At 50.4% G+C, this 25,568-nt stretch overlaps 2 protein-coding genes and 1 long non-coding RNA gene across 17 annotated transcripts; 2 read left to right on the top strand and 1 right to left on the bottom strand.

Moving 5' to 3' along the window:
• Positions 1–7,437: 7,437 nt before the first annotated feature.
• Positions 7,438–12,362, bottom strand: LOC149916699 (uncharacterized). Of its 2 annotated transcripts, XR_016469019.1 has the most exons (3): positions 11,423–12,189; positions 9,018–9,895; positions 7,438–8,649 (listed from the first exon to the last, which is right to left on the bottom strand). It is a non-coding gene; the product is annotated as an uncharacterized LOC149916699 (long non-coding RNA). The 2 variants fall into 2 exon arrangements; XR_016469018.1 differs by having other exon boundaries at positions 9,018–12,362.
• Positions 12,363–12,685: 323 nt separating this feature from the next.
• On the top strand, positions 12,686–23,122 carry LOC149916698 (coiled-coil domain-containing protein 81-like). Of its 14 annotated transcripts, none has more exons than XM_090145796.1 (13): positions 12,686–13,320; positions 13,788–15,551; positions 16,400–16,528; positions 18,278–18,501; positions 18,643–19,147; positions 19,231–19,696; positions 20,210–20,271; positions 20,826–20,979; positions 21,231–21,487; positions 21,822–21,892; positions 22,244–22,323; positions 22,446–22,556; positions 22,922–23,122. In XM_090145796.1, exons 6-13 carry the CDS (start codon positions 19,618–19,620, stop codon positions 23,107–23,109), a joined length of 1,002 nt encoding a protein of 333 aa, XP_090001922.1. In that variant the 5' UTR covers positions 12,686–13,320; positions 13,788–15,551; positions 16,400–16,528; positions 18,278–18,501; positions 18,643–19,147; positions 19,231–19,617; the 3' UTR covers positions 23,110–23,122. The 14 variants fall into 14 exon arrangements, with proteins under 14 accessions (XP_090001922.1, XP_090001925.1, XP_090001926.1 ...); XM_090145799.1 differs by having other exon boundaries at positions 12,689–13,320; positions 13,950–15,551; XM_090145800.1 differs by having other exon boundaries at positions 12,692–13,320; positions 14,154–15,551.
• Positions 23,123–23,632: 510 nt separating this feature from the next.
• On the top strand, positions 23,633–25,312 carry LOC149916697 (uncharacterized). Its single transcript, XM_090145829.1, has 4 exons — positions 23,633–23,756; positions 24,076–24,218; positions 24,423–24,548; positions 24,658–25,312. Exons 1-4 carry the CDS (start codon positions 23,670–23,672, stop codon positions 24,776–24,778), a joined length of 477 nt encoding a protein of 158 aa, XP_090001955.1. The 5' UTR covers positions 23,633–23,669; the 3' UTR covers positions 24,779–25,312.
• The last annotated feature ends 256 nt before the right edge of the window (positions 25,313–25,568 follow it).

Raw genomic sequence — 25,568 nt, 5'->3', positions numbered from 1 at the left:
CTCAAGGTGGTCTTCCTCCTGCCCTTATAAATACCTGGAGTTGTCCCAGCCTAAGTGCAACCTCATTAGATTCTCAGGGGCTGACTTCTCCAGCCTGTTCTGGTCCCTCTGGATGGTTTCCCTTCCCTCCAATGTATCAACTGCACTGCTCAGCTTCGTGTCACCTGCTAACTTGCTGAGGATGCATTTGATGCCATTGGCCAGACCATTGACAAAGATGTTGAAGAGCCCTGTTCCCAAGACTGACCCTTGTGGGACACCACTTGTGACCAGCCTTCACCCTGACACAGAACCACAGATCATGTCCAGCCAACCAGTTCTTAATCCATTGAAAAATACATCTTGTAAAATATATAATATAGTTTATGTATGTAAGTAACAAAACATTTCAATTTTTAATTTTTAAAAAGGAGGGGGGGGGGGAACCATAAAACTAGTAAGATATTTGATTTCATTTCTGTGAAATCAATGCACAAGTCTGTTTTTATAGTAGTGGTTGCAATTCCTAGTGAGTTCTCAAGGTGTTAGTGAGAGACTTTTGATGAAATTTCATTCATTCTGTGCTTCATCCTTGATAACTGTTGTTCACAAATTTATGTACAATCAGAGAGCAATGACATGAATAAGATGGGGTGGTGAAGCAAGGAATGTTTGTCTCTGCTAAGAGAGGTCTTACAGAAGTCTGATGAAGAGACAGGATCAATGTTTGAGTTAAATATGTGATTGTAACTCTACACATTACATTTAAAAATTTGCAGGTAATTTATTTATGGGAACTGAAAATAGGGTCATGAGTAAAGAAAAGGAGAGGAGAGGAGAGGAGAGGAGAGGAGAGGAGAGGAGAGGAGAGGAGAGGAGAGGAGAGGAGAGGAGAGGAGAGGAGAGGAGAGGAGAGGAGAGGAGAGGAGAGGAGAGGAGAGGAGAGGAGAGGAGAGAAAAGAAAAGAAAAGAAAAGAAAAGAAAAGAAAAGAAAAGAAAAGAAAAGAAAAGAAAAGAAAAGAAAAGAAAAGAAAAGAAAAGAAAAGAAAAGAAAAGAAAAGAAAAGAAAAGAAAAGAAAAGAAAAGAAAAGAAAAGAAAAGAAAAGAAAAGAAGATTCTTTTCATCAGTCTTGAAATATAGTCTCAAATTCCTTTATCAAAACAGAAAGCATGGCTGCATGTTTTTCACTGTTTGCAGTACTGCTTTTGGCTAAAGTATCAAATAGTATAAAATTATTTGCCATAACCTGACTTACCTGTACACTGAGCTCCTGGTTTCAGTCACCATGATGTTAGTGGCAGATCTATGTGTGGTTGTTTCTAGGTGAGCACCTAGGGCCAGACCAGGCAGGTAGGTTAAGAAGACTAATCACCATGGTGGTGAGGGGCAGAGGCTGGGCCTCTTGACAGGCTGCGCCAGATTGCATGTTGCCCACAGTCCATGGGTTGGACATGCCTGGTCTAGCTGGAAAAATCCTGAAGGACAGAAACATAATGTGTTGGTGCGTATATCAGAAAACTCACTTTGCTTAATGGTGAAAGGATGTATGGACAGGCACTTAATAAACATAACTGCAAGCCTTGATCTCAACTGACTGTTGTTTAGTTAATGAATAGAAGATGTGTTGTGGATTTTGTGACTGGACAATGAAATAGAATGAAACATTGGTTCTGTTTGTACATACTTTCAGTAAAGAATAAACATCATGAAGCTTGCTTTTCTCTGACACTCAGGTAACTTTTCTATCACTGCAAAAATGTTCCTGGAAATTATAGAATGTGAAAAGAAGCCTACATTGATGCTGTACATAAGCAGTCTCTTGATAGCAGTTGAGGACTCAGAACTCGTAAAAATTGACTCAGCAGATCATTTTGGTATCCCCTAAATTCCCAGACATTTAGGCATGGTTGTAGACATTTCTTTAGGCGCTTCACTGAATCTGGATGAAAAATAATATTTCAAGAATTACTTCAAAGTAAGCATTTTTTAAAATGCATGTCTGACATATGTTGCCAAAAACAAAGGCAACTTTTTTAACATAATAGCGGATAATGTTGACTACCTAAATTTGAACTGAAATATATATAATTTATTAATCATTTATATGTAATATTAATCATGTACAAAATGCTATAATGGAATTTTTTAAGATTCTGCTGCACTAACTGCACAATGGAATGTTTTTGTTTGTGTGTTTTTGAGAAGGTCTGAAAGATTTAAGTTACTTTCCACCATGATAACAAAAACTAGTTAGGATTTTTAGAAAGTTACAAGCAGTCACACAAGAAAATAGGCACACAATAGAAGCAGGCAAAAATAAGGAAGATGTAATTGAAGAATTTATGATAAATTTTATTTTTTATTTAATTCAGAACATGAAATGAATTATACTAATATGTTGTGCCAATAACAGTGGATGCTTCCGTAGAATATAAGTGGGGAAGACTCTTTTCTTTAAAAAGATCAACATTTGAAAGAATTATTTTTAAAGAATTTAAATTATTAGTTGTGAATAGAGAGGAGGAAATACTCATAGAAATAATAGCTAGAGCACTAGTTACTGGTCACAGGTTAAGTGGCTTTTAAAGGGTTTTATTAAACAAATCTATAAAATTTTAAAGATCTATATGTTTGCAGTCTTTTACTGAACTGTTTTTAAAAGAGAAGATTCAAAACTCACTAGAAGTATGCCTGTTCATTGAAATGAAATTCTGTAGCTATTACTTCTGGACCGTGCATCCAAAAAAAGTTGTGAAAAATTCTGTCTCATTCTTAAAAAAATGAAAATAAGAATATATCAAATTTTGTAGTATATTATGCAACTTTTACATGAATATTGGATTAACTTTAAAAGATAATCATTGCATCCCTCAGTTTCCCTCCCTGATTTTGAATAAAACCAAACCTAGATAAAAGCTTGGTCCAAATGATAGAATTTTTTCTTCTCAAGACCAGTTGAAGCTAAATTTTTCAAACATTTCTATATATACAACTGAACAAGGCAAGGAAAAATATTTTAAAACTCCTACACAATTTTTTTAGTTTCATGTCTTAGTGCTAACAGTCTTCACAGATGCATATATTTGATTTTAGGAGGCATAATATGAGTAATTAATGATAACTCAGAAGTTGTCAACTAGTTAAGAAAATGCATAGGAAAGCAAATACATTTAAGAAAAGTCAGAATAAAATCAGTACTGTGGCAGTATTTGTTTTCCTGATGCTGCTTTTTTACATCCTATGAATTAAACTTATGCCCTTCCTCGTTCCTACTTTTTATAGGAATAATCCTTGGTCAATAGAAAATATATTTGCAATGCATACTGCACTTGCACAAGTTTTTATTCTGTTCAGATACAATCTACATACAACGTATCTTTTTTTTCCAATAGCTACTGGAATATATAATCGCTCATAAACAATGTTATGTTTTTTGTTTTTTTTTTTCTTCATTAGGGGCTGATGTTATCAATTTTGATGGCCACGTAGTGCTACCATACAGATTCAGGAACAAGAAAATGAAAACATTGAAAGATGTCATCTCTCTGAAATTTAAGACCTCTGAAAGTGAAGGTGTAATTTTCCATGGAGAAGGACAACAAGGAGACTATATCACCTTGGAACTCAAGAAAGCCAAACTTTTTCTAAATTTAAATTTAGGTAATTTTTTTTTTTTTTTTTTTTTGGTATGCTTTTGTGTCCTTTTTAACACTTGTTCTGGTTTCAGCTGAAATAAAGATGTCTTGGCTTTTGCTTAGTCATGGGAGCATGTCCATGGCCAAGCCAGGACAGGCCACTTAGTGGGAAAAAGAAGTCACCACTATACGCATGACTGCAAGGGGAGGGTGGAGCCAGGACAGGTGGCCAGAATTAGGCCAAGGGTTATTCTATAAAATATGACATGCAGAAGGTCATGACTACTACCCTCTGCTGATCTTCCACAGATGGGGAGGAAACTGCATCCCATAGTCTGAGGGGAATGAAGAAAGTCTTCAAGGCCTTGGGACAGTTGGTGAAAGGGTCTGGGGCACAAGTTATTTTCTCTTCCCTCCCTTCGTTTTCAGGTGATGACATGGGATGGAATAGAAGGATCCAGTCCATAAATGCCTGGCTACAAGACTGATGCTATAGGCAGGGCTTTGAGTTCTTTGATCATGGCTGGTTTTATAAGACACCAGACCTGACAGTAATACATGGAAAAGGTTTATTTCACAGTAGCAAAAGGGTTCTGGAACAGGAATTAGCAGGGCTCATCCAAAGACCTGTAAACTAAGTTTGAAGGGGGATGGGGATGTAGATTGACTTGGACTGGTGGAGAAGTGCTCTAGTATTGATGAAGGCCAGGACATGGGACAGACACCCCTTGAGGGTTGCTGGGCATTGGTTGGTATGGGGTAAGAACTTGCATTGCTGGCAGGCCACAGGTCAGCAGGGAGTTGTATTTATTGCTGTGGATTGGTCAGTAGGTAGAGAGTAATTGCACTGTGGCTGTATAATGTATGCATTTATATATTTATAGTTGCATTTCTTCCCATTTTCCTATTCTTTCTTAGTGTATAGTTTTTATCTCAACCTGCAATTCCTGGTTTTTTGTTTGTTTTTTTTTTTCCCCAATTCTCTCCCTCATTCCATCTGGGATGGAAAGGGGGAGTCTGGAGAGAGTGAATGGCTGTGTGATGTTTAGCTACGTGACAAGTTAAACCGCAATTCTCAAAAGAACTTATATCCTTCTTTTTCTTCAGATATGGCAGGCCACATAATTTAATTTTGTGAAAATATTCATCATTCCTTTTATGTTGTTCTTTTTTACTTCCTGTCCTATGTCCCCCCACTTTGTGTGAGATAACATGAAAGTAAAATCAAAATGAAGATCAACAATATATTATTATTAGAAACTTGTTGGAAAGGATTGGTAGGGGACTGGGAGAACTGTATTTGCCTCAGCTATAATTTCATCTTCAGAAACTTGCAAAATTGTTGAGATTGGAAGGACTTCTAGAGGTCATCTCGTCCATCCCCCAGCTCAAGCAGAATCAGCTAGAGCAGGTTGCCCATAAGTACATCCAGAGCTTCAAGTATCCAGAGCTTTGAATATCTTCAAGAGTGGAAATTGTCATTATCTCATTTTAAGAACACAATCAAGTGGCTGTGTGAAAGAAAGATGCTGTTTTTAATGCTAGGGGAATAAGGATCACTCTTAAAAATCTGCAGCAAAAAAAGATTACTGTATGGGAAGCTACAGGCCACATGAGGTTCAGTAACCTTCCTACAAGGAAACAGAGCTTGAAGATAGGCAGGGAGAAGGTCCTGTTTGTTTTTTTTTAAGCTATACTATGAAGCACTGGACCCACTGAAGCTGGTGAAAATTCTCAGAAGGATCAATAACCTTCAGCAAAAAAGCAGTAAAGATCATTTGTAGGAAAATACTGTATTAAGCCATGGGAGTGTGATTTGCTAGAATGTGTTGTCAACTTGCACATCTTTACTGATTTTCAGGCATGCTCCAGGAATGCATTGTCTTCTCATGTATTTAAAACATAGAAGAATACACTGAGTTATTGGGCAGTGCAGCGATTTTTTAAACTTCTTGGTGAATTTGTCATTTGCTGCTTCACTTGAGATATATACTACCTACCTTTCTGGCTTATTTATGTCAGCCAGACTGCAGTGAAATATGACCTCTGATGAGCACAGCTACACAGGCAAAAGTTTCCAGAAAGCACAGCAGTAAGCTGCAAAACTGTATTTACGTTAACTTTAATTGCCTCCCAGAAAAATTGCAGAATCACAGGTGGCCAGGGTTGGAAGAGACCTCAAGGATCATGAATCTCCAACCCCCCTGCCATGTGCACAGCCACCAACCTCCACATTTAATGCTAGACCAGGCTGCTCAGGGCCCCATCCAATCTGGCCTTGAACACCTCCAGGGATGGGGCATCCACAACCTCTCTTGGCAGCTGTTCCAGCACCTCACCACTCTCTCTGTAAAGAACTTCCCCCTGACATCCAACCTAAATCTTCCCTCTCTCAACTTAAACCCATTTTCCCTTGTCCTGCTGTTGTCTACTCTTTCAAAGAAATGACTCCCCTCCAGTTTGTAGGCTCCCTTTAGGTACTGAAAGGCTGCAGTGAGGTCACCCTGCAGCCTTCTTTTCTCCAGACTGAAGAAGCCCAGCTCCCTCAGACTATCTTGGTAGGGAAGGTGCGCTTTTCTTCAGGCTGTCCCGGCAGCTGCAGGTGCCTTTAGCGCACACCAGCTCCGGCACTGGGCTGTGTAATAGACGCTGAAAAGCCGACAGCCTGCGGGCTGACTGGAGCACACGTTGTGAACGCGGCCGAGCAGCACGTCAGTAAAGCGCAGCCCGGGCTGCCCGGTGCAAAGGGCGCACGCTGCTGAGAACGCCCCCTGGAAGTGAGCGCAGGGTGCGTGCTGAGCTGGATGGGGAGCAGCGCCCCCTGGTGGGGGACGAGGGAAATGCAGCCGCCGAGGTCCAGCCCAGTCCCCAAGTGTGGGGAAAGCGCATTTCTGGAACGTAGGTCTCACCCTATATGACTACATGACCCACATGACTATGAGCTACTTTATGGCTCCTTTTGTATACCAGAGGCTTCCTCCCGCTTTGAGAATGGATTTGGCCTAGGTGAGGCTAAGACGTGTATTACAGTGTTAGGTGAGGGAGCTGTAGAGCTAGGGACAAAATAACGTGGCATGACGCACGTGAAATGATTTGCCTTAGGGCATTTCATCATTGATGACAGTCCAAAAAGCCCACCAAACAATCTCTCTTCCTCAAAATTAAGACACTTGCACTTATGCCTTTGCAGGACAGATCTTTCCAGGTACAATCCCTTCCTGGTTTTGTGCAATTATCATCAGTCTCTGTTTTCAAAAGACAGGTGCCTGTGACAGATAGGTGAATATCTCCAGGAACCAAACTGAAACAATAGAAGCTAGGCACTTAATAAAAAGTAATCCCTCACAAAGCCCACCTAAATTGTTCAGTATCTAAATATTTTACAAATCTGGGTCATGGATCCCTAAGTTCATTTGGGGAGATGCCTATGTGGTCACCCTCACAGCGGTATGTGTCCCTTTTTAAAGCCGGTGGGGCAGGAAGCCTCCTCTGCATCTCCCAGCAACTCTGGCCTTTGGTTATTACTAAAAGGTTTCTCCTTAGCTCCTGTTTGATCTTCCATCATCACAAAACAGCTGCTGTAAGGTCTTCTGCCCATTTGGCCTCTGACTAATCACATCTATCCTGATGTCTGATAGAGAGACCTCTTTGCGGTCTAATGGGAGCAGTGAGGGATTCAACAAAGGACCTTCCTTCCACTTTTAGAAAGAACTTTCATCAAAACGTAACTAAGCTAAGAAAACAGCTAGAGAACTGCTTACCATCTCCTTCAATCATGACTGCAGTGGAAACAAAACAGCTGAAGAGGAAGGAGAAACAAAGTTTTCAAGCAATGATTTTATTGACGGTAATTTCTCAAATGTATCTCAATAGCTTTCCTGTTTTATTTAAACTGAAATAAAAGGAGAATGATGGCAAGTCTGATTTGGGTTTCCAATTGAATCTTGTGTCATCTAATTACAAATGGCTTCATGATATTAAAAATGAAAATATTTCTCTACATCTGCTCCACCCTCTACAAATATGGTTTTGTTTTGCTGCTTCCCTAATCCTGAACATCTGAGCATTGGAAATCCAGCAATGAAGAGTCACATACGCATTTTTAGTAAACATCCAGCTGAACATCTGTACATCCACTCAACACACAACTCTTGCCTGGTGTATGTTCTTGCTCTATCCTGACTGCAATACTATTGCTAATCATGTCATGGCATTTATTGTCTGCAGGGATGCCAGCATATTTCAATCACCTGCCCTTCATCGCTGACAAATTTAGGATCCACCTGCAAATTTGCAGAACTCCCAAATGTAATCCTCCTTTATTTATCCAAGCAGAGATGTGTACACAACACCTTGCACCTGGCTTCCAAAGAATAAAGGTCTATCCATTATGGTGCTGGACTGCACAGTCAAGGGAGTCTGGAGGGAAACGGTACAACTACATATACCTCTTCTTTAAATGCTAGGTGCTGTCCTCTGACAAATTTAGTCTTTGTTAGTCTTCAGCAACCGGATGAAAGAGCTGCTTGATGCAGCTGATCTTAACACACGGTCATCTTAGAACTGCAGCTGTAAGGAAGACCACGCCATTCAAAAGCTTTGTGTTAAACCACTACTCCTGAGTGGCAAGTCGTCTTTATGTTCTTGGGGAAAACTGGGTGTCATTAGCTGCTCTCATTTAAACATCTGTAAAAGCTTGAAACAGCTCAACATAAGCAACACTAAGCTTGAAGAGCAACTAGATTCTGATTAGCCCAGCTATCCTGAAAATAAGAATTACAACTATTGTTTTGTACTTTTAGATCACTAAAATAACATTCCTTTTACTGTCTTTAACATTTCAACCCAAAAGTTACAAAAAAAATGCACTGAAGTGCATTGAAGTGCAGTGAAGTCCCCCCTGGTGGGGGACGAGGGAGATGCAGCCGCCGAGGCATTCTTGGTGCAACGAGGGACCGGGGCTTGTTCAGCTTGGAGAAGAGAAGGCTCCGGGAGACCTCCCAGGACTTGAAGGAAACGTATAAACTGTATAAACTGGAGGGGGAACAGATGTTTACGAGGGTGGATAATGACAGGATAATGGGGAATGGTTTTAAATTGAGACAGGGGAGATTTAGTTTAGATATCAGGGGGAAGTTTTGCATTCAGACGGTGGTGAGGCATTTTAAAAGGTAGCCCATAGAGGACGTGGATGCCCCATCCTTTGGGGCATTCGAGGCCAGGCTGGACGTGGCTCAGGGCAGCCTGGTCTGGTGGACGGTGTCCCTGCACATGGCAGGGGGTTCAAACTAGATGGTCATTGTGGTCCTTTTCAACCCAGGCTATTCTATGATTCTGTGATAACCTTTAGATCTTTGATGTAACGCATGACCTTAGAGAAGCTCATGGATTTCCAAACTAACCTTGCATCTCTTACAGAAGATCTGTGTCAGCAAGGTGTCTTGACGTCAAGCTAAGAAGGAAGCTGTGTGCCCAGTGTCATTCAGGCCCAAACTGTGGTTTCTCCCTGGGAAGGGACACAGAGGGGAGCTGTTGAACAGGCACTGTGTCAGAACCTCTGCTTTCCCCCCCATCCCCCACTCTCTGCCCCTAGACTTCCTTTACTATAGAAGCTCCCCACAACTCCCCAGTTTTTCCCTTCCATCCTTCCCTCCATCACCAGAACCCCTTTCCACCCCACAGCAGTCCCACTCACTCACACCTTCCCCCCCTAGATTCCACACAACCCCCCTTTCCAGCCCAAAAAAGTCCCACTGACCCCTTTCTCACCCCACCCACACCCTCCTTTATCCCCTCTTATCCCCACTTGGAATCATGCAGAAGGATCTGCATGAGACATCCTAGAGAGGTTTGGGGGCTCCAGGGGGCTCTTCTGGACTCAACCAGAAGAGTCTGGAGATATCCCAGAGGGACCTGGTGTAGGGATCCTGCTTTGGCAGGGGGGTTGGACTCGATGATCTCTGGAGGTCCCTTCCAACCCCTACGATTCTGTGATTCTGTGATTCTGTGACCTTGGGATGTCCAGGGAGTCCCCGGGTTGGTCCTGTGGCACCATGGAAGGATCTGGAAGTTCCCACTATGGGCCCAAGAGCTCTGAGGAGTCCCTGGGCTGATCTGGAAATGGCCCAGCAGGGTCTGGTAGGGTCCAGGGAGTTCTCATGTGGGTCTGAGTGGTCCTGGAGTCATCCAGAAGGGTCTGGGGATGTCCCAGAGGAGTCCTGGGGTGTCCAGTGGGTGCTCATGCGAATCTGGGGGGTCTGGCCATCCGTCTCATCATCTGCTGTAACATGACCACAGCACTTTCATCAGTGGTTTGGACTCACAGCGACAAGACGCACTTTGTCAACTGTGTCACCAAGGAATCATAAGAATTGGAATCGTTGGAACTGGTTAATATGGACTGCTGTTTGTACTCTACAGAACCCATCCTTGTTCAGTGTATTAATTTTAGTTTAGCTACTTTTAGGATTGTTTTTGAACCGTGCTTCTTTTTCTCTTAATAGCGAAGGGGGAGATGTGGGATAAAGAAAGTCATTATCTTGCTAATGAGTAAAGAAACTTAGCAGTAACTTGAGCCAGACGTAAACACACACGAGGCTCCTGCTTCCTACATGTAAGTTGCTGTTGCACGGGTATAAAAGGTTGTAAGCATCTTCAGTAAAGGTCCTTCATCGTTCCTTCTGCACCAGAAAGGGAGTCTGAGCCTCTCCGCACCAGCAAGGGAGCTCGGAGCCCTCTTGCCAACAAAGAGGAGAGGAGAGAAGGAGAGGAGAGAAAAGATTGAGCAGAACAAAGGAAAAAGGGAAGAGAGGAGCTTGTAAGGGGGAGAAGAGTGATGAACGAGAGGGGAGAAGAAAGAGGGCAGAACAGAAGAGAGGATACAGGTAAGAAGAGCAGATCTAAAAAGATCCTTTTTCGGAGCAGGACACCATCACTCTGATCAGAGTGCTGTCATCTGTTCCCAGGCCCTAGAAAGGAAAGCAGCCCCGTGCAGCTAACACAGAACGTGCTGGAGAATCACTGACAGACACAAAGGTCTCAGTGCCCAGTCTTGTGCAGGAGCATTTACCTGCTCTTAATTACAGCAATTTTGCATTAATGGAGCGATCCATTAGCAGCTAGTGTGGAGAAGAGGAGGCCCAGGGCAGACCTTATTGCTCTCTATAACTACCTGAAGTGAGGTTGTCGTGAGCTGGGTGTTGGCCTCTCCTCTCATGTAACTGGTGACAGAACTAGAGGGAATGGCTTCAAGCTGCACCAGGGGAGATTTACGCTGGACGTTAGGAAATACTACTTCTCTCAAAGAGTGGTCAGGCAGTGGAATGGGCTGCCCACGGAGGTGGTGGAGTCACCGACCCTGGAGGTGTTCAAGGAACGTTTGGATTTCGTGTTGAGGGATATGGTTTAGTGAGAACTATTGGTAATAGGTGGACGGTTGGACTGGATGATCTTACAGGTCTTCTCTAACCTTGGTGTTTCTGCGATCTTCTGTGATCTTCCCAGTCCCCAGTCCTGCCCTGTGCTGGTGCTCTGCAACAAACAGCAGTCCAACACACTGTGTCCCTGCAGAATCACAGAATCGCTCACGTTGGAAAAGACCTTCAAGAGCATCGAGTCCAACCATGACCTGAGCAAAGTACCCCAACTCTAACAACCCTCCTCTAAATCATGTCCCGGAGCACCACATCCAAACAGTTTTTAAACATGTTTGGGGATGGTGACTCAACCACCTCCCCAGGGAGCCCATTCCAGTGCTCAACAACCCTTACTGTTTAGAAGTTTGTCCTGATATCCAACCTAAACTTACCACATGCCTGTGCGTTCTGTGCAACCCCACAGATGTGACAATGGGGACTGGCTTCTCAAAGGAAACGGTGTCAGGAGGAAGCAGCTGATCCTGCCACTCACGCTGCTATTCTGGGAGTCCCTCCCCAGGACTCCCACAGCTTCCTCTTCCCAGCCCCGCTCAGCTCCTCGCGGGCTGCAGACGCTGCTGAGGCTCTCGCACTCCACGGCCGTCATCTTCTTCTCGTGCTGCCGGACCGCTCTCTGCAGGGCTGCGCTGAGTTCCTGCCGCTGCAGCCAGAACCGCAGCTCCCGTGCTGACGGATGGAGGAGCTTCGTGCCGGCACCCACAGCACGTGGTCCCCGGGCTGCCGGTGGCACGGCAGGATGCTCCCCTCCCTGTCTCCCATCGCCCCTCAGCTACGCCATCCGCCTATAATCTGCCTAAGGATTCCAAAGACCCTGCAGAGGGCTCCGGTCAGGCCGATCGACGGCTGATGCCAACGGCACGAGGTTCGACACCACCACACGCCGGGTCCCGCACTTTGGTCACAACGACCCCAGGCATCGCTGCGGGCTTGGGGCAGAGCGGCCGGAAGGCCGCGTGGAGGAAAAGGATCCGGAGCTGCGGGCCGACGCTCGGCTGAACGCGAGCCAGCAGCGCCCTGCGCAGGCGGCCGAGAAGCCGGCCGAGCATCAGCAGCAGCAGCAGCAGCTGATCGCCCCGCGCTCAGCCCCGCCCCGCACAGCGCCGGCCTCGGGCCGGCACCGCGACCGCCGCCTGCAGCGGGACGCCAAGGTGGCCCGGAGCCGCTCGTCTCCAGCGGGTTCCCCACGCCACCGCCGGGCCGCGCCGCCCGCCCGGACGCCCCGCTCCCCCACCTGCCGGCGGCCGCCAGCCCGCGCTCGCCGCTCTCCAGCAAGGCCCGCACGGAGCGGGGCGGGGCGGGCCCGGCCTCGCTGAGGTCCCCCACGTCCCCGCCCTCCTCCCGCAGCCGCAGCCGAGGCCCCGGAAGCGGAGCGGGCGCACGACGGCAGGCATCGCGAATGCAGCCGGGCTGGGGCCATGGGAACGCGCGCGGTGATGTCGCAATGACGGCGCGCCCGCGGACAGAAAGGACCCCGCGCAGAGCGCCCGCCCCGTTCGGCGCACCGACCAATGGCAGAGCGGAGGAGGCGGGGCCGAGCGCGGGCTCTCCGCCAATGGCGGCTGCGGACGCGGGGCCGCCGCCATGGTGATGCCGATGGCGCCGGCGGGATGGAGGAGCCGCGGGGCTCCGTGCGGGGAAAGCGGCGCTCCGCCGCTCCGCTGCCCCGCCGCCGCCCTCGGGGACGCCGCGCGGTCGGGGGAAGGCGGCGCGGGGGCACCGCCGCCGGCCCCGTCCGTCCCCCGTCAGAATCCGGCTGTCCTCGGAGGGGGAACCGAGCCGTCCTCCGTCGTTGCGGCGAGGCGCTGCCGGGCTGCGAGAAGCGGCGGCTGACCGCGAGAGGCGGGACCCGCCCGGTGTCCGGGAGCGGCTCCTGGCTGAGCCGGGCAGCCCCGGAAGAGAGGGAGCGATCGCGCGGATCGAGGCGCGTTCGAGCCCGGCACGGAGTCCGGCCCAGCGGAGTCCGCTTCTCGCTCGGCTCCAGTCATCGGCAGCGCTGTGCTGAGCTGCTGCCCCGCAGCTGCAGTCTCCAAGCGCCGTTTTCCATCTGATGCCGTGGAGACGGCGCGCCCTCCCTCATTGCAGCGCGTAAAGCCGCCCCCCCGGCGACAGCGCATGCGTGATGGCGTCCCCGTGGCGACAGCGCCTCAGCGCGTGCGCCGCGCCGTCCCCGCTGGGTGACGTCACCAGCCCCGCGACCCGAGGAGGAGGCGGCCGTGCGGAAGTGGGGCGGCGCACCCCGGGGCTCCGAGCGCCGCCTCAGCTTCTACAGGTGGGTGTTCGGGGGGGGCACCGGGGCGGGGCCGGGGTTAAGGGGGCTGGGGGCCACGTGCCGCTCTGCGTTGGCCCCGCGGGGTCTCTGTGGCGCTCGGGGCTTCCGCTCGGCGGGGGCAGCTGCCCTGTGTCTCCCCGCCTCCCCCGCCCCGTGTATTTCACTGCCCTCCTCCCCTCCCCCCGCCACTGGTCGCCCACAGCCTCCCCCGTCGCTCTGTGTGACCCCCGGGGTTGCGCCTCCCCTCCCCTTTTTCCCCCTTCCAGTTCCCCCATTCTGATCACTGTAGTCCTCTTCATCATCATCAAATCATCAAATCACCAAGGTTGGAAAAGACCTTCAAGATCATCCAGTCCAACCATCCACCTACCACCAATATTTCCCCACTAAACCATGTCCCTCAGTACGACATCTAAATGTTTTCTGAACACCTCCTGGGAAGGTGACTCCACCATCTCTTTGGGCAGCCCATTTCAGCATCTAACCACACCTTTGAAGAAGAAATTTTTCCTAATGTCCAATCTGAATCTTCCTGGCACAACTTGAGGCCATAAACACACAACCTGCTGTTAATACTTTTCCTAATGCCCTGACAATACTGAATGAGAAACACATCAACCTCCTGCTAGATATCTCCGAATCAAGTCAGTAGAACAACAGAGAAAGTAGGAGATGCTAACATCTGAGAAAAAATACTGAGAAGGGGAAGTAAAACAAGAAGAAGGCAATGAAGTGGCAGGTGGGTTGTCCCTCCATACCTCTGCTGGTCCTTCACTAAAATTCTTTTCTGAGGGCAGGGCTTTCTTCTCACTGCAATTTCTTGCTTCCTGCAGCCCTTCCCTAAGGCAACAGACACATTCCTGCCAGCTGCATTAATAACTTCCACCTTGTGACACTGAAAACAGTGGGGAACTGTTTAAAAGCATCCTGTCTTGTACAGATACATACAGAAGCAGCAATTACAGTAACAAGAGGAATAATAACGACAAGAAAAAGCACAAGGTGGAAAAAGCCTGTGAAGAAAGTGTGGGCGAAAGCATTTTTTCAGGTTCCTTGCACGAAATATTCCCAAGCAACAGACACTGTGAAGTGGGAGAAATCCAGAACTTCTACAGCATTTTGTCTGAATGCCCTCACAAAGAGAAAGGAGCGGGCTTCAAGACAGGTATCAGGATTTGGCCAATAATAAAACATACCGTTAGTTTTAAATGTGTTCCTTAACCCATTGTGTTACTTTGGCTCTCTCTGAAGGGTTGAAAACTAAGTGCTTTTTTCTCTGCTTGTAATCCATTTCCTGTGGGTTGTTACCACCTATCTGTCTGGCAGGAACTACCCAGTTACCCCGTTGATCAAACCTTACCTTTGGATGTCATCCAAAATTACTTAACAGAAAAGAATCCAACTGGCATATCTACTATGAGGAGAATGAGCAACATTTCCTTGAAGAATTTACTCAAAGTAGGCGTGCGTATTATGTGCCAAGAAAAGAAGGAAATTTGATGCTAGCATCAGTTGATGAACATTAGCATATATTCTTTATATGGTACATGCTGAAGGCAATGCTGGAAAAAAAAATATGAAGAAAAATCATTGTTTTAAGGTCTTCCTGCCTCAATTTAGGGAAAGAAAATGGCAAGTTCTTCAATGGAAAGGCTTTTTTGTTGTTTTGTTTGTTTGTTTGTTTTCCATGAAGAATGGAAGTACTTCAAGAGATGGGGGTTTTGTTGTCAATGTCTAAACAAAACATTTGCATTGAATTCAAAATCTGTATGTTTCAGCGTGTCCAACACAGCCAAAATATTTTGCTTAGAGAAGGCAGGCATGTGTTACTATTTTCAATGCGTTTCATGTTTAAAAAAAAAAAAAAAAAAGTCAATAATGAAGCATTCACTCTGTTGATCCAGTTCTCACTGAGTCATTAAGGGCAGGGAACAGAAGAGACAGAAGGATATGAGACATCTTTGAACGCAGCGTATACAGCGGACTACTGAGAAATTCAAACCCAAACGTCTAGACTAAGTGGAAAAACTTGAAGGAAAAGAAAATAAAAACAACACACAAAAACACAACTTGGAACGAAGTCAAAAAACCAGGATGAAATGAAACAAACTCCATCTCCCCTCATGGAGATGTTTTGATGCAGTTTGGCAGACCAGCTATATGCTCACTTCCTGCTCCCAGGCCAGCTGTGAAGATTGCTCTCTGAATTCTGGACTCACAGAATCGTTAAGGTAGGAAAAGGCCATGAATATCATCTGGTTCAACCGTAGACCTCTGGAAGGTTTCCTCCCAGACCACCACCCCCTTCCTTCAGGGGACAGGTGCCATGGTTTATTTTAGTGGGCAGCACCTCCTCAACTTAAGTTCCCTTGCCTTCAGTTCTCTTGCCCCTCTGCAAACACAGCAGCATGCCCCTAAAAATAAACAAACAAATAAATAAATAATCCTGTGGTTTTGACACCTGTCCTCAAATTCCATGTCTGCTTTGACAGAATTACATGTTTTTAGAGGAGTACTTGGCCTGTGATTTTCAGTTAGTTCTGTCAAGCAGTGCACAGACCTTGGTCTCTGTAAAATGGGGCTCTCAGATAGGGTGAGCAAAGCTCACATGAGGGGAAATCACTAAGGGCAGGCTTGTCAGCAGGTTTGAATCTATCCCCTGAACAAAAAGAAGTGAAAAAACAAATTTGGCATCTTGGAGCCCAAACTGGCAGGCCTGATCTGAAATGACATTGCAGTTTTCATTAGCTAGTAGGAGCTGATTTCTTTCCTCCTTATCCAACACGACCTTGAAACATACCTTAAGCTTAAGTAGGTTGTTGTAGTCTTCAGGGGCCTATACTGGCTTTCCACTAATGGAAACTAAGTTTTGAACTCCAGGGGATGAAATGAGGTGAACAAAATTGTCTATCTATCTAGTCACAGCTGTAAGATTTAAGGCATATGAAATAAAAAATGGGGCAAAAGGGACACCAAGAACGAGTTTGAACTTTAAGGTAGTAGAATATGTATAGGGCTGGAGCTGAAGAAGTAGCTTAAATAAGAGTCTTGTTTCTTGTTTTTGGCTTTTGTGGTTCAGCAGGGTGCAAGGATGACAAATATTTAATAGCAGACCACTTCTGCCACAAAGCATGGCCATGGCTACAGAGGCTGGATGATGTCAGAGGATACAGAACAGCAGTCGTGTGATTATCCAGTGCATCACGTGGTAAGTAGGGGAGCTAATATGACTCTGACACCAATTCTTAGTCTACAGGCTTTTGTAGGATGGTATTCCTTAGCAGTATCTTTCACCTGGGGGTAAAGGGAAGGAGACCAAACATCCTCGGACAACCACATGCAATTTCTCACCATCATCAAAAAAGTAACCTGCTGTCAGTCATCTGGCTTGCTCCCTTCTGAGGTTACAACCCTACAACAAAAGCAATTCAACAACAGACCACTCATAAACTCCCGGTCAACAAAAATAGTTCTTTTTTCTATTGCTGGAAGAGCTGCAGCAGTTTCAGTCTCCCGATGAGCTATACCACTGCAGCACTTCTTTGGGCTTGAGTTAGTGGTGCACCACTTTAACTTAGTAGGCTTAATAAAATACAGAAGGTACTTCACCTTTTTACTGAGAGGGAGGGCAGGAGAGGCAAAAATTGCTACTTTTTGCAAACTACCCTCAGTTTGCAGTATCCCAATGCTCTGTATGAAAGCCTAAAACCACAAAGAAAATGACTATATCTTTAAATATTAGCAATGCAATTTCCTTTCTTCTATTCTTGTGAATTCCAACTGCTTTCCTGATGTTTGCACTTACCAAGTAGACAACCCAGTGGTTACTTTCTGTGATCAAACCTGGCAGCTGTGAACTCAAAAGGGCAGGCTGGAACGAAAGCAACACAGCAATGCTGGAGAAAAGAACAGCGTGGCTTCACGTGGTGATGGAGCTTTGTTTCCTATCTCCTCTGAAATTCTGCTCTTTCACATACCCTGCTGTTGTACAGCAAGAGGAAAAAAACAATCAGTGAAAGGGTTGAGTTTGTAGGAGACATGAGCTCCACTTGAAGAGCCATGAGACGTTGGCTGGTATGCTGGTTCAAGGGTATGCTGGTAACTCGTAAACTGAGAAGCCTCCAAGTAAACACTCAGTGTGTCAATAAAAGGCTTGGTGGAGGGCAGAGAAATGTGCTGCTCCTTAAGGCGTGGTGCCCCCATGAACGGATGCACACGGTGTCCATCTCTGCTCTGCATTTAACGCAGGGCCCATGTCCCAGCCCACGTCCCAGCCACGGATCGCGTCCCGACCCATGCCTCGAAGGACTACATCGCAGTGCTCGCCCTATACGCGGGACCAGCTGCTGAGCCCAGATCCCCCAGCGGGGGCAAGGGGCTGCTCAGTAGGGCTGCCCTTTATGCTCTCACCCCCTCGGGCCCCTCCTGCGAGTCTAGGGGGCGCCGAGCTCGAAGGTCGCTCGATGAGGGCCGGGGGTCGCCGGTCCGGTCCGGTCCGGGGCAACGGAGAGGCGGCGTGAAGGGCCGTCCGCACACCCCGGGAGCTCCCCGACAGCCCGAGCGGCCGCAAACAGGGTTAAGGCCGAGGCGATTTGCGCGTAATCCCCGGCACGGCCCGGGGAAAGGGGCGCGGTGCCGGGTAGGGGCGGTGAAGGGGGAGGGCAGCTCGGCTAGACCCCCGGGAGCCGGGGGAGGGAGCGGAGCCGGTGGGGAGGGAGGACGGGGCCCGGAGGGGGCCGGGGGGAGAAAAGGGAGGAGCGGCAGGGGGTGGAGGGAAGGAAGAGCGGCGTGGGGAAGCGCTACGCGCCCGAGCGGCGGAGGGAGGGAGGGAGAGGAGGAGGCGGCGGTGGAACGCGCTCGGCTCCGTGGGCCGAAGGTGCCCACCCCTCCCCTCTGTGCCTCCCCCGTTTTGACCCCCAGGGTCCACCTGTCTGCCCCCCCCCCCCCCCGGTCCCAGCACCGGATGCCAGCACCGGGACAACCGCCTGTCCCGAAGTCCACACTGTCACTGTAACCATGGAATCTGGGGCCGTACCAACCCGTCTACCTCGAGAGCCCCATCAGCGTCCTACAGCTCCTGGAGCCTGGTGTCGCTGTCACCCTGGCTGTCCATGACTGTCCCAAGCTGTCCCCCCTGCCATGGTGGCACAACTGCAGCGCGGTGCCATCCTCATTGAAGAGGTGATGAGGAGGGGTACAGGGAGGGGGGCTGGGGACAGTTGGGGGACACGTGGGGTGTGACATGGGGTTGGTGGTGTCACCATCGTTGGGTGTCACCTTCACTGGATGCCATTGGGTGTCATCGAGTGTCACTGTCTTCAGGTAACACCGTGACACAGGGTGACCTCGATGTGGAACAGCCGTGATGCAGTGTCCCCATCCCTGGCTGTCACTGTTGTTACCGTCATCCGGTGTCGCCATCACTCGTGTGTCACCATCCCTTGGATGACATTATTCCCTGTGCTGTGATCACCACACAGAGGTAGGCACTGGTGGCCCCGCGTTGTCACCGTGCTGTCTCTGAGCCTCTTGCTGTCCTTTGTCACCCCTCCAGGCCTGCCTACAGCCGGACTCAGTGACACTGGAGCCCTCTGGTGCCCATCATTGTCTGCCACGAGGACGGGGACACACACGGTGGTGAACTCTGTGCCACCACCAGAGGAGACCACATGTGACATCAGCGTGGCACAGCCGTGATGCAGTGTCATCATCGTTGTGCGTCGCCAGCAGCTCACCAGCTTCAGCCTGTATGACACGTGGCAAGTTCTCGTGCCATTTGCCGAGTAAACCACGGTGACTGTCAATAATGATATTTCAACCTCGTGAGGTGTGTGTGTGCCTGTGAACGCACAGGTTTTTGTTTATTAAGCAGACGTGAAACAACTTCTCTTACTAAGCCATTAAAGTTAGGCTTGCGTTCTTTCATAACAGAATTCAGTAAGTTAACTGGAACTCCTCCTGGAAGAGGAGATCTCCTCTCCATGCCAGTGACCCAACAGAGCTCCAGGTGACCCGGGCTGATGTCACAGTGCGATGCGCTGCATCACAAGGAGATCTTCCACAGGGCAGCATCAGTGCCAGCACTTCCCTGCAAGGCCTGGGCGCTGCTGCAGCACTGCTCAGGGGCTCTGTCCTTCTGCGGTCAGGAGTTGGCTCAGGGGCAGCAAGGCTGCACTGGGTGACCTTTGTTGACACGTGGAGGAGCAGGGGCACTTTGCGGAGAATTGTTGGTTGGTTGAGGAGCCTTGTTTGTGGAGGGCATCCTTAGTTCTGAGCTGAGGGCTGTCAGCCAGCGACATGGAAGGCTGCTGGACTGTGAGCCTCAGCTCGGAGCTGGTCTACACGTTCCCAACGCTGCTGGAACTCTCTACCAAAGGTAAGGCTTTCCGGACTCCCTTCCCAAGGCATCGCACGGGGCTGTTAGCTGTCCAAAGCCTCAGCTCCTGCTCTCTGTGCTTGGCTGGGCATGGCTGGGGGCTGCTGCAAGAGCCCTGCCCAAGGGTCCAGCTCTTCTGGGGACCACGTGGCAGCCAGGTCCCAATAGTAGAGCTGCCCAGAGCCCCCAGGTTCCTTTAGGCATGCTCAGTCCCCTGTGATAGGGCAGTCCAAGACCAGGTTTCCCTGGGAGAACACACCTACAGGTGTTTCCGTAGGTTCCTGCTCTGGGAGGAAAGGCATCCTGTGTCCCACAGGTTTCCTATGTCCCCGTTTCCCCTCGGGGCCCTGAATAAGGCTGAAATCAGAGCAAAGCCCAGCTCCGCTAGCCATGGCGGTGCTTTTCTGGGGTGTGTGCGTGTGCCTGTATCGATCACTGTCTGTGTGAGGAGCTTGCCAAGCAGTTGTGAAGAGGCTGTCCTGGAGCATGACATGTCTTTTCTTTCCTTTGCAGAGATTGTGGCGGTCTGGGATGCCGTGTCTGATTACATCCTGGAACAGATGAAGCTGGACAAGGTGGGCTGGTATGCTGGTGGCCCTTGCCCTGGAGAGAGGTTCAGTCCCGCCAAGAGTGTGGGCCTCACAGAGCAGTCCCTCCCTGAGCACCACACTGAGCAGCACTCTGAGCCCAAGCCGGGTGCCCAGAGCAGCCTGTTGGCCAACTGGGAGGGAAACCCAAGGCCAGAGCTGCCCTGAGCAAACGTTCGGCACACGCAGGGGCTTTGCTCTGCCCTGTGATCAGAACGGGGAGAGCCAAGGGAGAAATGGGTGGGGGATTTTTTCTGGCCCTATGCCAAGGATGTCCTTGGGAATAAGTCCCAGGCTTAAGCCCTGTGCTGTAAATGCCCGGGCTCTTCTCTAGCCAAAGGATGTTGGGAAATACTATGCGAAGGTGACTGTCTTGCAGGGATCACAGATTTTTCCAAAGCTTTCCAGAGAGCCCCATCTCACCCTGCTGTCCATCAGGAGTGGGGAGGGCGGAGAGCAGTGACCCCATGCTCTTGATGTTTGTGGCTTTTGCCGCCCCTAAAGTACACACTCGTCAGCCTTTCTGTCTTTTCCCCGTGCAGGGAGTCCTGGTTCCGGGGCTCGGGGTCTTTGCTGGGGTCCGAGAGCAATTCCACAGCAAAGAAGAGGCAGTTTCGGTGCTAAGGCCTGTCTTCCAGCTGGACATCGGGGTGCTGTGGCTGCAGGACCTCCAGTCACCCAATGACATCATCCCTGGTGAGAAGGCAGCAGCCACCTTCCCCTTCCTGTCCCACGTCTGGCTGGGTGTGTTATCCCTGCTCTCTGGAAATGGCCGGGAGCAGCAGAGAATTGTCTGCAAAGCTCGGGGTACAGCGTGAGTTCATCCCGAAGGAACCACAGCTCAAGAGCTGTTTCTCCGAAAGACCTTTTCTATGGGATTTGGTCACGATCATGTTGCATGGGAATGTGGCTTGCTGTGGCAGTGAGGCTGTGCCTTCTCCTTGCAGACGATGTCAAGATTGAGTCGCTCAACTACCGGCAGCTCTCGCGAGCCTCCGGCGTCCCGCTGAACGTGGTGCTGCGCTGCGTGCGAGAGAGCGTGCTCTTATACTGTCACCTCCTGAGGAACAGGGAGCCCGTCTCATTTGTCTTTAAGAACATCGGCGTTATGACGTGCCAAGACGACTTCCTCCTCATGAGGTTCTTCTGCAGCTGCATTGCAACGCTGGAAAGCAATGCCACCGTCCTTTCTCTGTTCCGCACTGTAAGTTGAGGAGGTTTTGAGGGTGCGCCATCAGATCACTGCTGGCCAGCCTGGATGTGGCAGGCCAGTCCAATGCTTGTCCCCACGGCTTTCTCCACTAGCAAAGAGATTTCCTGGATCTCTGCCCCTGCAGAAAGCCTGGCAGTGCTCTTGCACAGCCTCTCTATTTGGCCATCCTGCTCCTTCAGAGCAGAACAAAGCTCTGATGTTCACGGAAGAGGCTTTGGTGGAGAGCAGCTTTCTCTTGGCATGGGAGCCAGGCTTGCTTCCTGTCAAGAAGAGCCATGAAAAAATGGCCTTGGCAAGCCTCCAGCAGGTCTGTGTCCCTTTGCAGAGATTTTGGACAGAAGATTCTGCTGACTTCGGGCCAGAGACCACCGCCCATGGGATCCGGGTGTTCCCGAGGTGAGCGCATTTCCTCTGCAGCACTTAGCTGGCCAGGAGACAGGCTTATTTCCCACCTCCTCCTCTGAGACGTGCCCTGCTGGGTCTGCGTGCTCGGCATCCAGTTGGGTAGAAATCCTGGAAAGTCTGGCTCCTGGGAATCATGGTTGTGTTACTGGTGCCCAAGCTGTCCCGATTCTCATCAGAGAGAATGGACTGCATGTGCAGAGGAATTTGGGCTACGTGTGCTGGTTTGGCATGGCCAGGAAGGAAAAGGATGCCACGCTTTGCATAGCACATAGATAAATACCGCCAACAGCTGCATGGGTAGGAGGTCATCCTTCTTCAAGGGTTGTCACTCTTTGTTTCCAGGTTTCAGCTCACTGTGGAAAAGAGCAGAGCAGAGGTTGCCGCGGAAAAGAAAGCTGCAGTAGAGCGGAAGATGAGTAGAGGTGAGGGAACGGGTCCCAGCTGTAGGGAGGTGGGCCCTGTCCCGTGCCGGGTGGCTGGATCCAGGTTCACGTGCTGTGTCCGTTGGGCTGCTCTGAAGAACTTCTTTCTGTCTTGGTTCCAGGGGGCTCTGCCGGCAGGCTGCTGCAGAGGCGGAAGACACTTCCCCCTCCATGCTGCTGCAGCGCAAGCCAAGCTCAAGGCAGAAAGATGTGGCGAAGGAGCCTTCTGCCAGGTGAGAGCCTTGGGTGAAAAGAAGAAGGAGATGCGTGTGCTCGTGTAGGAGTAGCCTCCCCTTTGGAGCTGCCAGCTCTCAGCACCCAGAAAGGCTCCTGACACACGTGTCCCAGTGGGAGCCGTTCTCTCCAGGGATGGCAAGCACGCGGCACAATTGCTCAAGGCAGACACACCAGCTTCATGTTCCACCCTGGCCCCCGATCCCTGGGGGAGCTGAATGCTGATCCCCATTGATGGCAGAAGCTCTTCTCCCTTCAGGGGTCTCTCCGCACTGCACCGGAGCCCATCTTTACAGCTGTGGGAGCACGGGGGGAGACTGAGGTGCCCTGGGCTCCTGCAGACTCCTCTTGTGTCTGTTTGCAGCACGCTCCCGCCATGTGCAGGCAGCTCCCGCAGGACGAAGAAAGCGGGACAGAAGGAAGCATCTACTCCTGCCCAGACCAGCACTGCACTCCCTGCCACAGAGGAGTCTAAGAGGGTGCTGCAGGTACCGGCCCTGCCTTGCTACGGGGACTGTGCTGCTTGAGACTGCACAAATGACAGAATGGTAGAATCATAGAGAAGTTTGGGTTGGAAGGGGCCACTCAGACCACCTAGTTCCAATCCCCTGCTGTAGGCAGGGACACCTGTCTCTAGACCAGGTTGCTCTAAGCCTGACCCAGCCTGGCCTTGAGTGCTTCCACAGGGAGGGAAGCAAAAGCCTCTGTGTGTGCAGTGACCTGGAGCACAGCCCTTGGGGTGCCATCATTTCACATTTCTACCCGCTCCTTCAGCTCCTCTTCAGTAGATGGAGGGTGCTGCACACCTTCCCTATCTTTTCTCGCCTCCTGGCCTGCCACCTGCCACAGCACTCTGATTTTGAGCAGGGGCCATGAGAGTGGAATACGACCTCTGAGCCACGTTTGCTACAAGTTGCGGATCCCGTCCTGCCTTTAGGGCCCCTGGTCTTTCAGGGACAAAACAGTGCTGACCGGCTGCCAGAGGCGAGGAGCAGGAGCGTGGAGCTGAAGGAAAGTCCCAGGGGCTGAGGCTGATCCTGTATGCTGCTGTGTCTCTGCAGGAGCTCCGGGAAGTGTCTGCATTGTGGAAAGAAGTAGACCGCACGTGGCCCATGCACCAGCAGCAAGTAGAGCAAGCACGGGCAGAAAGGGCGGTGTGGGAAGGCTGGAGCATAGGGGCGGACCAGCGTCCACCCCAGGTACTGTCAGGGATCGAGCCTGCTGGCAACAGCCGCCATCCTCTGAGCCAGGCTGCGAGCTCAGCAGGACTGAGGGGGTGGGGAGTGGGACAGGCGCCGTGCAGCATGGCAGGGGCTGGCCTGCTCCTCCCTGGGAGGAGAGCTTGGCACCTCGCAGGGAGAGCCCTGCAGGGAGAAGGGAAGGGCGGCGGGCAGCCGTGGGCTGGCAGGGCCAAGTCTCCTGCTTGCCGGGGCCTGCTGCAGGGCCCTTGACAGAGGGCTTCTGAGAAACAGCCCCGTGCTCCCAGCCACTTTGCTGACAGCGTCTCCTCTTTGGCAGCTGATGGCCAGGCAGAGCATGCGTGCTCCGCATCCTCCAGCCCAGCCCAGGGGACAGCAAGTGGAGAGGAGGTGGAGGAAGGATGTGGATCCTCTGCCGGGAAGTAAAATGGGAACAGCGACCAAGCTGGCACTGCATGCTGAGTAAGTGTGTGCGGGCTCTGCTGGCTGCCTGAGGCACTCGGGCAGCTGTGACCCTGCAGCTCGGGGACAGGCACGGCCCGGCCAAAAACTCTGGCGGGGTGCAAGGGTGGGGACACGCGGCAGCACGGGGATGCTGGGCTGGGTGAGGGGAGAGGCAGGGGGGCTCAGCAGAGCCCAAGGGATGACTTTCTCCTCCTGCTGCAGCCTCCTTTCCCCACGAGTGGCTCGGGTGCTCCAAAGGTTGGAGCCGCACCTCCATCAGCAAGAGGCTTTTGCCAGCACAGCGGAAAGAAACCGGCAGAAGCTGGAGCTGAAGCGGCAGCTCCCCTGGTGAGCTCCACAGGCAGCAGATCCTGAGAGCCGGGCTGGAGCCCAGCCTGCACTACTTGCCTGCGCTCAGCCCGTAACGCTCCGTGCGCTGTTCTTTTCACCTCCATAGTGCTCGATGCTCGCGTCGCTCCAGAGGGGAAGGTGCAGCCAACGGTGGTGACCGCGGTGGAGCTCTCGGCAAGGGGGCTGGGAAGCTGTCCAGATTTCCACCTGTGAATGGAAGATCGTAGAATCAAAGACTCATTGAATGGCCTAGGTTGAAAAGGGCATTGAAGGTCGTCTAGTTTCAACCCACCTGCTATGTGCGGGGTCGCCGGCCACCAGACCGGGCTGCCCAGAGCCATATCCAGCCTGGCCTAGAATGCCTCCAGGGATGGGGCATCCCCCACCTCTCGGCAAGCTGTTCTAGCACGTCACCACCCTCCGCGGGAAGAACTGCTAACATCTAACCAAATTCTGCCCCCCCTTCCACAGTTTAAAACCATTCCCCCTTGTCCTGTCACTATCCAGCCTCGTCAACGGCCATTCCCCCTCCACTTTATATCCTCCCTTCAAGAATTGGCCACAATGAGGTCTCCCCGGAGCCTTCTCCTCACCAAACTAAGCAAGCCCAGTTCCCTCCACCTTTCTCAATAGGAGAGGTGCTCCAGCCCTCTGATCATCTTAGTGGCCCTCCTCTGGATTCGATCCAAAGCTCTGCGTCTTTCTTGTACTGGGGCCCCAGCCCTGGACGCAGTACTCCCAATAAAAATAAATTGGCCTTATTTCCAGTCGGTCTGCTGGTGTCGTGTCTGTTGCCATCAACTAATGTGATGGAGCCGTGCTTTGAGAGAGGAGTTTGGGTGGCAACAAGAGCTGCTCCCAAGGCCCGGTAGGCCCATGCTCTCCAAGAGCGGATTCCCAGGACGGCAGCCATCTCTGCTGGCCGTGCACACTTCCTGTGCAGAAGAATTGATGTGTCCCCTCGTATCCCCATAGCTCCCTCCCAGCAACAGAAATTCCGTGGGAGAACCGCAGGGG

The sequence above is a fragment of the Phasianus colchicus genome, chromosome 9 (genome assembly GCF_987193195.1).
Source record: "Phasianus colchicus chromosome 9, bPhaCol1.hap1.1, whole genome shotgun sequence".
Classification (NCBI taxonomy): Eukaryota; Metazoa; Chordata; class Aves; order Galliformes; family Phasianidae; genus Phasianus; species Phasianus colchicus.
This window is presented reverse-complemented; position numbering and strand designations above follow the sequence as displayed.